Source organism: Saccopteryx leptura, chromosome 1 (genome assembly GCF_036850995.1).
Source record: "Saccopteryx leptura isolate mSacLep1 chromosome 1, mSacLep1_pri_phased_curated, whole genome shotgun sequence".
Lineage (NCBI taxonomy): Eukaryota > Metazoa > Chordata > Mammalia > Chiroptera > Emballonuridae > Saccopteryx > Saccopteryx leptura.
The window spans coordinates 116,333,660-116,345,681 of NC_089503.1; the positions used below are offsets into that span (position 1 = coordinate 116,333,660).

Here is a 12,022-nt window from a genome sequence, read left to right on the forward strand (position 1 = left end):
ATTATTATACTAGAAATATTTACAGAAAAAGAAAGTAAGCAGAAGTGAAATGTAAGAAACTAACACCACACTATCACAAGTTTTATCTTAATAAGTGAAATTTTCTTTTCTTTTTTTTAAATTATTTTTCTGAAGTTGAAAACGGGGAGGCAGTCAGACAGACTCCCGCATGCGCCTGACTGGGATCCACCTGGCCCACCAGGTGGCGTCGCTCTGTTGCAACCAGAGCCATTCCAGCGGCTGAGGCAGAGGCCACAGAGCCATCCTCAGCGCCTGGGCCAACTTTGCTCCAATGGAGCCTTGGCTGCAGGAGGGGAAGAGAGAGACAGAAAGGAAGAAGAGGGGGAGGGGTGGAGAAGCAGCTGGGCACTTCTCCTGTGTGCCCTGGCCGGGAATCGAACCCGGGACTCCCGCACACCAGACCAACGCTCTACCACTGAGCCAACCAGCCAAGGTCTATAAGTGAAATTTTCATATAATTTGAGCTAACCCTATTAAATAAAAAATATCTGAAAGAGTTGAATATTGTAAGAAAAGGATTTCACCTTGTTGCCCATCTCTGTTGAATATTCAAAAGTGATTTATTCAGTTTAAATAAGAGAATTATATAGTATGTGAATATAGCTATTTTTTTAGAAAGGTTGTTAAAAATTATATATTTGAAAAGTGAGAAATTATTGCAGCTCTTAAAATGGAGTATCTTTGTAGAGGTCAGAACAAAAGTGTTGGTAGGAAACCATGGTTGGAAAGTATTTCACTCCATGCAAAGTAAGAAAAATAGATTCCTTTCTATATGGATGGTAGAAATAGCATCTCAGCATTGTAAAGTATTTTCAGAACTTCCAACCATGTTTAAATTTGTTCTACCATGTCTGCACCAAACATTTGAACAGTCAATATTTGATTACTCCTGCTGCTTACTGTTCCCAAGGAACTCATTATAACCTTGGAGAGTGTTGGTCAAATAAGTTTGTAAATAATGATATATATGTTTGCTCGCTTATAGTTTGCATTGGGTGTGGGGGACAGGCTGTAAGCAGACAGGGTCGTTATAGCCTAAGGCTTAATTTTAAGCCTTTCCCACCCTGTTGAGGAATCCCATTGTGCCTCAGATAAGAGACTTTGTATCAGAGACTTCTTTTTATCGGATTAAAGGTTTTGATTTCTACACTATAAAATTGAGCAGAGGAGCCCATGCAAGAGAGAACAGAGAAAGGCCACATGGAGGAGAGGAGAGGCAGCCAAGATGGTGGAGTGCTGAAGGAGAAGCCAGTTTGTACAGAGTTTGTGCATAGAGAAGGAGATGGGGAACAGAGGTGAATAAGGATGGTGAGGTTAGAAACCTTTAATTCTAGGAAACTCAGATAAGTCAGTGGCTTTGGAAGCCCTGAATGGAAAGGGAAGTGTTTTCCCACTGTGTGTATTTCTTGCCCGCTGGGTGCAAGCTAGGATTAAAGCTAATGGCCCACCAGTTCTTGGCTTTGTTGTTTCATTACCGTCTGTCCAAATCAAATGCAAACCTGCATGGGCTAGGTGGCTGTGATGGTGGCCGTGGCTACTGGCTTTACGGAGAGCTATAATATGTCTTTGTTATATTCAGTTGAAATCATAATTTTTTTTTTTCATTTTTCCGAAGCTGGAAACGGGGATGCAGTCAGACAGACTCCCGCATGCACCCAACCGGGATCGACCAGGCATGCCCACCAGGAAGTGATGCTCTGCCCCTCTGGGGCATTGCTCTGTTGCATCCAGAGCCACTCCAGCGCCTGAGGCAGAGGCCACAGAGCCATCCCCAGCGCCCAGGCCATCTCTGCTCCAATGGAGCCTCGGCTGCGGGAGGGGAAGAGAGAGACAGAGAGGAAGGAGAGGGGGAGGGGTGGAGAAGCAGATGGGCGCTTCTCCTGTGTGCCCTGGCCGAGAATCGAACCCGGGACTCCTGCATGCCAGGCCGACGCTCTACTGCTGAGCCAACCGGCCAGGGCCTGAAATCATAATTTCTATAAATTCCATTCTCCCTTCCTAACTCCATTCCACTTACACATAACAAGTAAATTTAACACCTGTTTTGCATGAATATCCGTATCAAACCAAAGGCAGCTAGCATGTTCTTCTGTCTCCTTCCTTCAGCCTGCATATCCCTAGTTATCTCAAGTACTTCTCATAACCCATTAAGTCAAATCTCTTTATAACCCTGGTTGCTCTCTGTCTCTTGGCAAGATTCTGGTATACAGTAAATGCTTACAGTCTCATCCCTTTTAAATATACCCCATGAAGGCCTTAAATGTAATTAACTTTATATCCATACCTTAATTATACCCTTTGATAGTGGTCATTACCCACAGGATTATGTCCCACCTCTTATCATAATTTATATTCCACTCTTCAACCTAAATTACTTATCATTTTTCATGTCATCATGCCATTCAGATGTTTTTCCATAGTTCCCAACAATTTACAGTCAGTTCCTCACACAAATTCTATGGCTTGGCTACTGCTGTTTCAGCTTCCTGAAAAAACTTTCCTGCTCCCTTCACTTTGTCTGCCTCCTAGTAATGTTCTTATACTCTTACAATATCAGCCAAACATCAGGAAGATTTGCCTGAAGCAATAGGTTTGAACTAAGCATCTTTTCTTTACTCTCTATAATGTCTTCTTTGTTCCTCCAGTGGGTGTTAAGATCTTCTGTTCAATTGACTCTGCCTAATGAGATTCTTCATTGGTAGGACTGTACTGTATTGACTCTATGTCTCAATTCTGGTACAGTGTCTAGAGCATTGTGGGCACTGACCAAATATTTTAATGAATTTTACAATGCTATAGACACTAAAGGGGTTCAGTAGCAATTTTTTCCTTTATTTAGGCAAGGGCCCAATTGACTAAAGGTACTGAAAAGAGGTACTATGAGAAAAAACTTTCTTTTTTTCCAGAAAAGGATTACGTAATAGGGAGAATTAATCTTATTATATCTTGAACTCTCTTTCAAATGTGACTTAACTTCATATATAATTTTTGGGAACATTTTTATGAGACAGGATACAACATTGAAATCACAGGGCATCAATACACTCTTACTCCTCAAATCAACAAGAGAATTATCAAAGGCAGATTAACAGCATGACTCATATCTTGATCCTATAATACTCAGCAGTCTTCTGGTACAAAAAACAGTCACTAACAAATATTGACAAGGTAAGAGCTATAAATTTCATCTTTAAAGTGAAAGTAGTTTTTATTTAGCACCCAAAATATGCAAGCGGCCCTAATTTCAAAAACAAAAAACAGCTTGTCAAAAGAATACTGTAAGGCCAGGGGCCGCCATCATGGCCATTCACATGCAGGTTTGCATTTGATTCGGACAGACGGTAATGAAAAACAGAGCCAAGAACTGGTGAGCCATTATTTTTAATCCTAGCTTGCACCCGGCAGGCAAGAAATATACACATTGGGAAAACACTTCTTTTCCATTCAGGGCTCCCAAATGGAGCCCTGACTTATCCGAGTTTCCAGGAATCAAAGGTTTCTACCTCACTAGCCTTATTCACCTCTGTTCCCCATCTCCTTCTCTCTGCACAAACTGGCTTCTCCATCAGCACTCCACCATCTTGGCTGCTTCTCTTCTCCTCCACATGATCTTTCTCTGCTCTTCCCCAGCATGGGCTCCTCTGCACTATTTATAGTGTAGAAATCAAAACCTTTAATCCAATATACAAACAAGAAAGTCTCTGATACAAAGTCACTTATCTGAGGCATAATGGGATTCCTCGTGAGAGTGCACCACTCCACATTATGCAATAGTCAAGGGTGTGGATAAAAGCTTAGTCTTAAAACTAAGCCTTAGGCCAGTGGTTCTCAACCTGTGGGTCGGGACCCCGGTGGGGGTTGAACGACCAAAACATGGGTCGCCTAAAGCCATCGGAAAATACATATTTAAATAAATGTATTTTATACCATACATTTTTAAATAAAATATGTATTTCCGATGGCTTTAGGCAACCCCCGTGTTTTAGTCGTTCAACCCCCACCGGGGTTGCGACCCACAGGTTGAGAACCGCTGCCTTAGGCTATAACGACCCTGCCTGCTTACAGCCTGTCCCCCACACCCAATGCAAACTATAAGCGAGCAAACATATATATCATATTTACAAACTTATTTGACCAACAAATACCATGCTATTTTGAAATACATTTCTTAAGTACTTCCCATGGTAAATGAATAGGTCACTCTCTTGGTCTGAGGATTTAGAAGGGCTGATTATGATAATGTCATCTACTTTATGCTCCTGTTTGTAATGACCCTGCTTTGATTCAACCAGCTGAATAATGGTGATAAATATATGGTTCATTGGTCCTTTTGATTAGCAGAGCCCTTTCATGGAAAACATTTATTTAAAATTGGTAAGACTATATAATAATAATTTTAAGGAAAACCTGGTTCTAAATCAGCTCTAAAACTTTCTAGTTTTATGAACTTGGCAAATTTCTTAATACCTCTATGCTGCAGTTTCCTCATAAATAAAAATGGAAAGATTAATTGTGCTCTTTTGTGGGGTTTAAATATCTAAATATATGTAAGCATTGGGAGCAATGTCCAGCACATGGTAAGATTTCAAAATGTCTGTTATTATGATTGAAAACATACGTTGGAAAATAATTTTATTTATATTACTATATTTCTGTTGTTACTTAACAATTTATATACATTCAATTTATGTGGTTTTATTCTTTTTCTTGGATTCTTTAGTCTGCTCCTTCACTCAGAAAAAGGCAATATCTGTTACTACCAAAAGGTTAGCTAATAAAGAAGATAAAAAGATATGATTAGCCAAGGTCACTGGTTTTTTGAAAGGTGCCTGGATATATAGAGTAATAAAACAACAGTGGCCCTTTTATATGTGTTTGAGGGAAATATTTCTGTACAATTACCACATTGTCAGTTAAAAAATGTCCTCTCATTTTCTATACTATGATTTTTTTTTTTCTATCTGTGAAAACAAAGATTCTCCTTCTGCTCTGGCCAAAGTCCTCTGTAGCTGTTTCCGAAAGCCTCCCCCACCCCCAGCTCTTCCCAAAGCCATCATTAGAGAATCATTCACTGCTTGAAAAAGTTTTAATATTCAGCAGGTTAAGGAAACCCATGGTCAGCTTTAGAATTTTAGTCTCTGCTGAGCTTTCAAGGTGTCAAGACCCTAAAATAATATGAACAGCAGGAGTACTAAATCTTTCATTATTTCCAGTTTCCCCTTGAGCATACTGACTTTGCAATAAAGAAGCTGTCATTTACACTCTTCTTTATTGCAAGGTGGGTAATAGCTACAGGGAGAAAAAATAAAGACTGTGTCAAGTTCGCCTGACTGCCATTATGATTAATGTGTAATCATAGCACATTTGCATCTACTCCTTTTATGTATAGGTACTTCATAGATTGGAAGAGTGATGGGGACAGCTACTTTACAATAGATGGAACTGAAGGAACTATCGCCACTAATGAATTGCTGGACAGAGAAAGCACTGCGCAGTATAATTTCTCCATAATTGCGCGTAAAGTTAGTAAGTATGGCGTGGACGGAATCAATGTTATACTGCAGCTTTTGGATTTAACACTCTTAAACGAGTCCCTGCTGAGGTGTTTTTCATTTTTGGACTGACAGCTGAGTGGTCTCCTGGGGAAACTCAGAAGCCTGTTCCTTTTCCTCATAACATAAGTCCAGAGAAATTGTGACAGCTGCCGGTGAGCCCTGTTTACAGAGTTGCATGAATATCTAGGACTGGATTTCATTGTGTGACCTCCTCCCTTTCCACGCTGTACCCTCAAAAAGTGCACCATAGTTCTCATATCCTTTCCATATCGGATCCTGTAAGGCCAAGGGCTGCTGCCATCATGGCCATTCACATGCAGGTTCTCATTGAATTCGGACAGATAGTAAAGATACAGTGGAGCCAAAAAATGGTGGGCCATTTCTTTATTAAAGTTTCACACAGGCCGATAAGCAAACAGACACTCAGGGCTCACAAAGCCACTGACACCTTCTCCAGTTCCACAACCAGGAGAATCTTCTCCGGTTTCTCCTAGAATCAAAGGCCGCACCAGTCTCAGCAGAGCTTGGAAAAGCCCCTCAGCTCTGGTTCCCCATCTGCACACCTTCTCTCTCTCTGCACAACTTGACTCTTCCTCAGCACCCTGCGTTCTGTCTGCTCTCAGTCTGCAAACAGACTCTCTCTCCTTCTTCTTTTAAAACTTTCTGGCGCAAAAACCTCTCCTCCAGTAAACACTAGCAAAACAATGGCCCTTCTCAAGCAGGAAAGTAATTTGCAATTTCACAGATCACATACCTGGCGCTGCCCAGTGCCATTTTTTAACATGAAAAGTGAGCAAACTCAAAAAATACAAATTTTTCAAACACATTTGCCCAACAGATCCTCATATATCACTGGGGGCTTCATTGGACATGCAGGAGGAAATAATTCTAACATCAAATCACCCATTTTGAAATACTTTCTGAAGTTGAAGACAGCATTTTTTTAAAAAATCATCTCTCTTCCCTCTCTCTGCTTTCATTAGAATATAATTTTTAATTATCAGTGTTTAATATATAGGAATTTTAAGGACACTTATTCAAAGAGTCTGTCAGAAGTTATAGAATTTGTTAAGAATGACTCCTTGTGTTGATCCCTGCTTGGTCCAGAAGATAATCTTACAGACTGGGTGATTCTAGGTTTTATTTGTTTGTCTGGACCATCAAAGATGTTATCACAACTTCTTCAAGTAATAAATTATATGCAAGCACTGACTTCTGGGTATCCATATAGCTGTTTGTAACAAAAGTGTATCTATCATGCTAGTCTTTCTGCTTAAGGTTTCTTGAAAGATTTGGGGAAATCCCTTCTGAGTATTTTTCATTCTGTTTCCTTTTGTGAATCTAGTACGAATAGGTTGGCAGCTAATTTCACCTCTGAGTGCAGGGGAAGAGCTACCTGTGATGATGTTGTTTGAGCAGTTTGTGATCAATCTCAGCTCAGTGGGGTGTAAACAGGAAACAGTTTTGTTTATCTCAACCTCTGTTTCTAATCATGGATAGTCAGACACTTATTCCCAGGCCTTAATGACATCTTTAGCTAATTTCACTTTAATAAACTAAAAGTAACTGATAACTAAAGGTAACTTGATTATTAAAGGTAAACCTAACATAAAAGTAAATACAACTTCCACCTTGTAAGTTGGAATGATAACCTGTCATGTGAGAAGACTGACTGTGCTGAGGTCACATGTTGTTGGTGAGGTTGACCATTCCAGGTCAGCTCAGCCTTTCAACCATACCTGTTAGTGGTCTGAGTACATGAATGAAGCTCAAAACCTCCCATCCAGGCCACTTGCCAGCTGAATGGCCAAAGCACAACTTCTGTCAATACTGTGGGAAATGGAATCTATACCTAGCCAAATCCGGCCCAAATTCTAACCCACAAAATTGTGAGAAATACAAAAAGTGTAATTATTTCAAACAACTACATTTTGAGGCCATTTGTTGCTGCACTGCAATATAGAACTGCAGAACTCAATGACACTATAAATTGAAACTATGATTCCTTGCTTCTGAGGAAACAGATTCCCTAGTTTGTTGGAGTGGAAAAGAGAAAAGGAAATAAAAATGCACGAATCTCTCTTATCTGCCCCCATATAGTGTTGGGTCACTACTGCATCTATGACTAAAATGGATTGGCAGTAAGACAGTTGCCCAAACAAGGTTATACTCTGTGATTTTTTTTATTTAGTTATTTAATGTTGATCATCTTATCTGTATAGAAACTTGATATGGGCACCCAATGGGACATCTCACAACCTCTTAATTCCAAGGCTTCTTTGTGCAGCAGGCAACCTTTGTTGATGAATTAACAAAGTGGTTCTCAAACTTTTTGAAGTCGGGCATATTTAAAATCCTACAAATAATTGTAGGCACACTATATATAAATTTCTGAGAAATGCTATAGTAATGAAGTCAAATATTAATAAAAAATATAAAGTCCAAGTGTGCTTTTATGGTAATTCAGTGAAATAAATACAACAAAATTAAATTTATTCTGACATTAAAAACTATTTTTATGTTACATTTTTGAGTTATGCTTTTTAGAATTTGTAAAAAAGAATTAAAAGAAAAAAAAGACAAAAAAGTTATCTTTTATATATATATAGATACATTTTTAGTAATATTTGGTAAATTCGGCAGATCCTGGCACAAATGTGTTAAGTTTTTTAATTCTTGTGTTTCTGAGAAATATGATTCTGATGTCTCCTAGTGATTTCTTCAATGTTTGGGCATATATTTGAAAGGCAAACTCTCATTTCCTCATCAATACATTGAATAATTCCTTTCTTTTTACTCTTAACTGTGTTGAGTGCAGAAAACCCCCACCATACATATCATTTTAACTTTACACTAAACAAAGGATAGAAGAAACTTGCCTCCAGTCTTTCTGGGGAACATGGGGGGGTAGTGTAAACAATCCAGCACCACAGCTTAACAGCCTTTTGCAACCTAATCAGGCAAATGAGGTGGGGGGTTGGGCAGAACGTCAGTTTACAGCCGATTCCCCACACATCTGTCCCCCAAAAATCTAAACTCCAAAAATCCTGTTGGTATTTTGGTCCCCAACAGGCACATATAAATATTTCTCTGGAATACCATAGGGCACACCTGAAAATCTTCTAGGGCACACCAGTGCACTCTGGTGCACACTTTCAGAATCACTGAATTAACAATATAATTTCTCAACTTCAGTTCCTTTCTGCTATTCCAACTTGACCCTGGGAAAATTGTCACATCTTTGTCATGCTATGTAGGCACCTTGCAGGCTGTCCTTTGTCCTGCAGTCTCTTTCCCTCCTTGCTCAGTTGAGCTTTGAATCTAGATGATCCAGTCAGCTGTCTGAGCAGAGATAATATCAGGAGAACAGAAAGCCAGTCTCCCTTTTGGGGTCCCTCCTGATCCCATTCTCTTTGTTTTCCTAAAGTTGCCTTTTATACCTGGCATTTCTCTTCCTGCCACATCCTATTACAGTTATATATGTTATTCAGCATCCCTTTTATGCTAACTTTCAATTATTTTATTTATCCAGAATGTTGGGGGCCGTTTAACCATGTTGTCCTTAGAAAATTAGCTTTAGTTTCTTTAGATGTTCGCCAATATGGTGAAAGTAAATTGTCTAAGTTATTGAGTATAAGATCTGGCCTGTTTGCTTAGTGGATAGAGCATTGGCCTGGTATATGGATGTCCTGGGTTTGATCCCCCGTCAGGGCACACAGGAGAAGTGACCACCTGCTTCTCTCCCCATCACTCTCCTTTTTTCTCTCTCTTTTCCCCTTCTGCAGCCAGTGGCTTGACTGGTTCAAGCACTGCTCGGGTGCTGAGGATAGCTTGTTTGGTCTGAATGTCCTCCTTAGACTAGGGTTGCCAAGTAAATCCTGGTTGGGGCGCTTGGGAGAGTGTATGTCTCTCTTTCTCCCCTCTTCTCACTTAAAAAACAATAAGAAAGAAAAAAAGAAGAAGGAAGGAAGGAAGGAAGGAAGGAAGGAAGGAAGGAAGGAAGGAAGGAAGGAAGGGGAAAAAGAAAAGACCTTTGTGAACCATATTAAATTCACTTTATTAGCTTGAACATAGTTATTGACAACTAACCAGAGGCAGTCTTTTCAAATAGCTTCATTAAAGATATATTGTTCATAGATTATTAATTAGAAAACTGTCCAATCTAACCTAAACTTTCTTATAAATGCACACACAAAACTTACACTTGTTGTTTGAAGTAGAAGTAGACCCTGTACCTTACTTACCTCCAGGAGAAGTAGCTCTAGAAGGTCTCTGGTAGTGGTGGCTACCTCAGCTACCAATATCATCATCCGCTATGTAGCATCAGGTCTGGAAGGAGACTGTGGACTCTTACAGTGGAAGCAAGTGTTATTGATCCTCTAATACTTAGATTTTTCAAATACAGAGCATACTATTTTTTAAATTATCAAGTTGGGCACATGCTGGCTCTGCCACAGCAACCCAGTAACTATAGAATTTACTTAAGTAAAAACTGGGAAACCCTAATGTGTGAAGTCTCATAAGTTACATTGGTCCTTACTGAAACATATATAGGACTGTGACTTAGACACATTAAATGTCTATCTGTCATCTATCTATCTATCTATCTATCTATCTATCTATCTATCTATCTATCTATCTATCATTTATCTATCTATCATCTAAATCTCTACAGAATATAAGAGTGATGGCAAGCTAATATTTCTAAAATGTCTACTTGTCCCAGGTTTATTTCACGATTTACTTAAAGACCACAGTGTGCACAGACTTTAGAGCCTTTGGGAAATCTGCTGGGGCAAACACCATATATCTGTGTGGAAAGTAAAGAGGCTAAACACATACATTATGGTGATTAAAGATTCTGCCTAAGAGTAGCTTATTGTGGGCTTTGTTTTGCTTGAATTCACAGAGATTAAAAATAAACTTTATGCATTAGGCTATTTTCACTGATTGAACTAGCCAGCTGAGCAGAAAACTATAATCATACTGGATGACTGATAAATAAATAGCCCACACTTGCTCTGCCAAGAAGAACAAAATCATATAAGTATACCTTATTGCAGATTGAACTAGCATATGTTTGGCCCTAACTTTCATGTGAAATGAAATGGTACAATGATTGAATAACTTCCAATTAATTAAAAAGCAGTCATTAATCAGTGTTGCTGTAGTTGGAAGTCCAAATAATTTTATTAGACTTCTAATAATTCTTTTATGCCTTGCTACTTTGCTGTTTTTATGATCCATATCTTGAAACTTTTTAAAGAGATAGAAGCTCCAAAAATTCACCTCATTGAAATTATCAGAACATTTCAACATGGAAATCTTTCTTTTTTCTTTTTTCTTTTTTGGTGTCACTATAACAAATATCATTAAGGAAAATAACAAGAAATAACTCCATGAACATCTTAGAACATATTTTATATAATTATAAAATAAACTGATGATGCTAGAAATAATTTTTTTTCTTGTTCATGTAATAACGAGGATTACTACAGATTAGTTCCATTCATTGTAAAATAGGTAAAAAAAATCAGTGAATTAACTTACTAAATTTAGGAAAAATTTTGTATATATACCATTATGAGTTGAGATTAAATAGCTGGGTAATTAATTTTTAAGGTTATTTGGTATATAAATCTACTTTGCTATAAGTTCTTTTTACTTCAACACAATGCAAGTAATATTTTTATATGTACAGAAAGATCAAACTCTGAAATTACTATCCATAATTTAGGCTCAATATAAAGTTATACATTTGTTCTTATAAACTTGTATAAAATATCACTTATGTGTAAATCATTATTTGTTATAGATTATAAGAAAACTAAGAGCGAGGCCTATTTTTTAGACATTAAAGTTTAGGAGTAGTTGGAAATTAATCAAAAGAGAGAACTTGAATAAATTATAACTTTGCAAGTTAAGCTGAATTCCAGGGACTTCAGATTTAAGTATGTTCTTATATAATCTCCAGAGGATGGTTGCAAAAGATTATGACTGACCAGAATATGGTCATTAAGTGATGAAAGATTTAACAAGAAAGAAATAAAATTTGTGGTAGAATTTTCCATAGGATTTCATCTGCCTGTGTGCCAAATAGTTAAGTATGAAATGTGTTCTGAGACCAAATGAGAAGTACACACCTAATTTTTATAGTATAATAGTAAGCAATAATAAGCTAATGAACTGAACTTTTCTAATAGTTTTGTATTTGGAAATTCAAGATGAATATTATCATCTATGTTTTATAAGTGAGGCTCAAGGTAGGAACCTAATTGTAGGAAATGAAGGATCAGAGATCTTTTGTTCGCAGCTTAGTGTCACACAGAAATGACAAACAAGCTAAGATTTGGGTCCTTGACTCTCTCACTTTAAAAACTAGTTCCACAGGAACAACTATTCACTTGCTTATGCTTCATTCCATTAATTTTAAATATTAAGAAGTA

General features: G+C 38.0%; 1 protein-coding gene across 4 annotated transcripts in view; it reads left to right on the plus strand.

The window, feature by feature from the left end:
- Positions 1-12,022, plus strand: part of CDH12 (cadherin 12) — a 979,368-nt gene that overhangs the window by 946,478 nt on the left and 20,868 nt on the right. For all 4 annotated transcript variants that reach the window (XM_066374045.1, XM_066374074.1, XM_066374064.1 and 1 more), the window contains one exon: positions 5,411-5,547. In XM_066374045.1, coding sequence (XP_066230142.1) covers positions 5,411-5,547 — 137 coding nt within the window. The remainder of the gene's footprint in view (positions 1-5,410; positions 5,548-12,022) is intronic.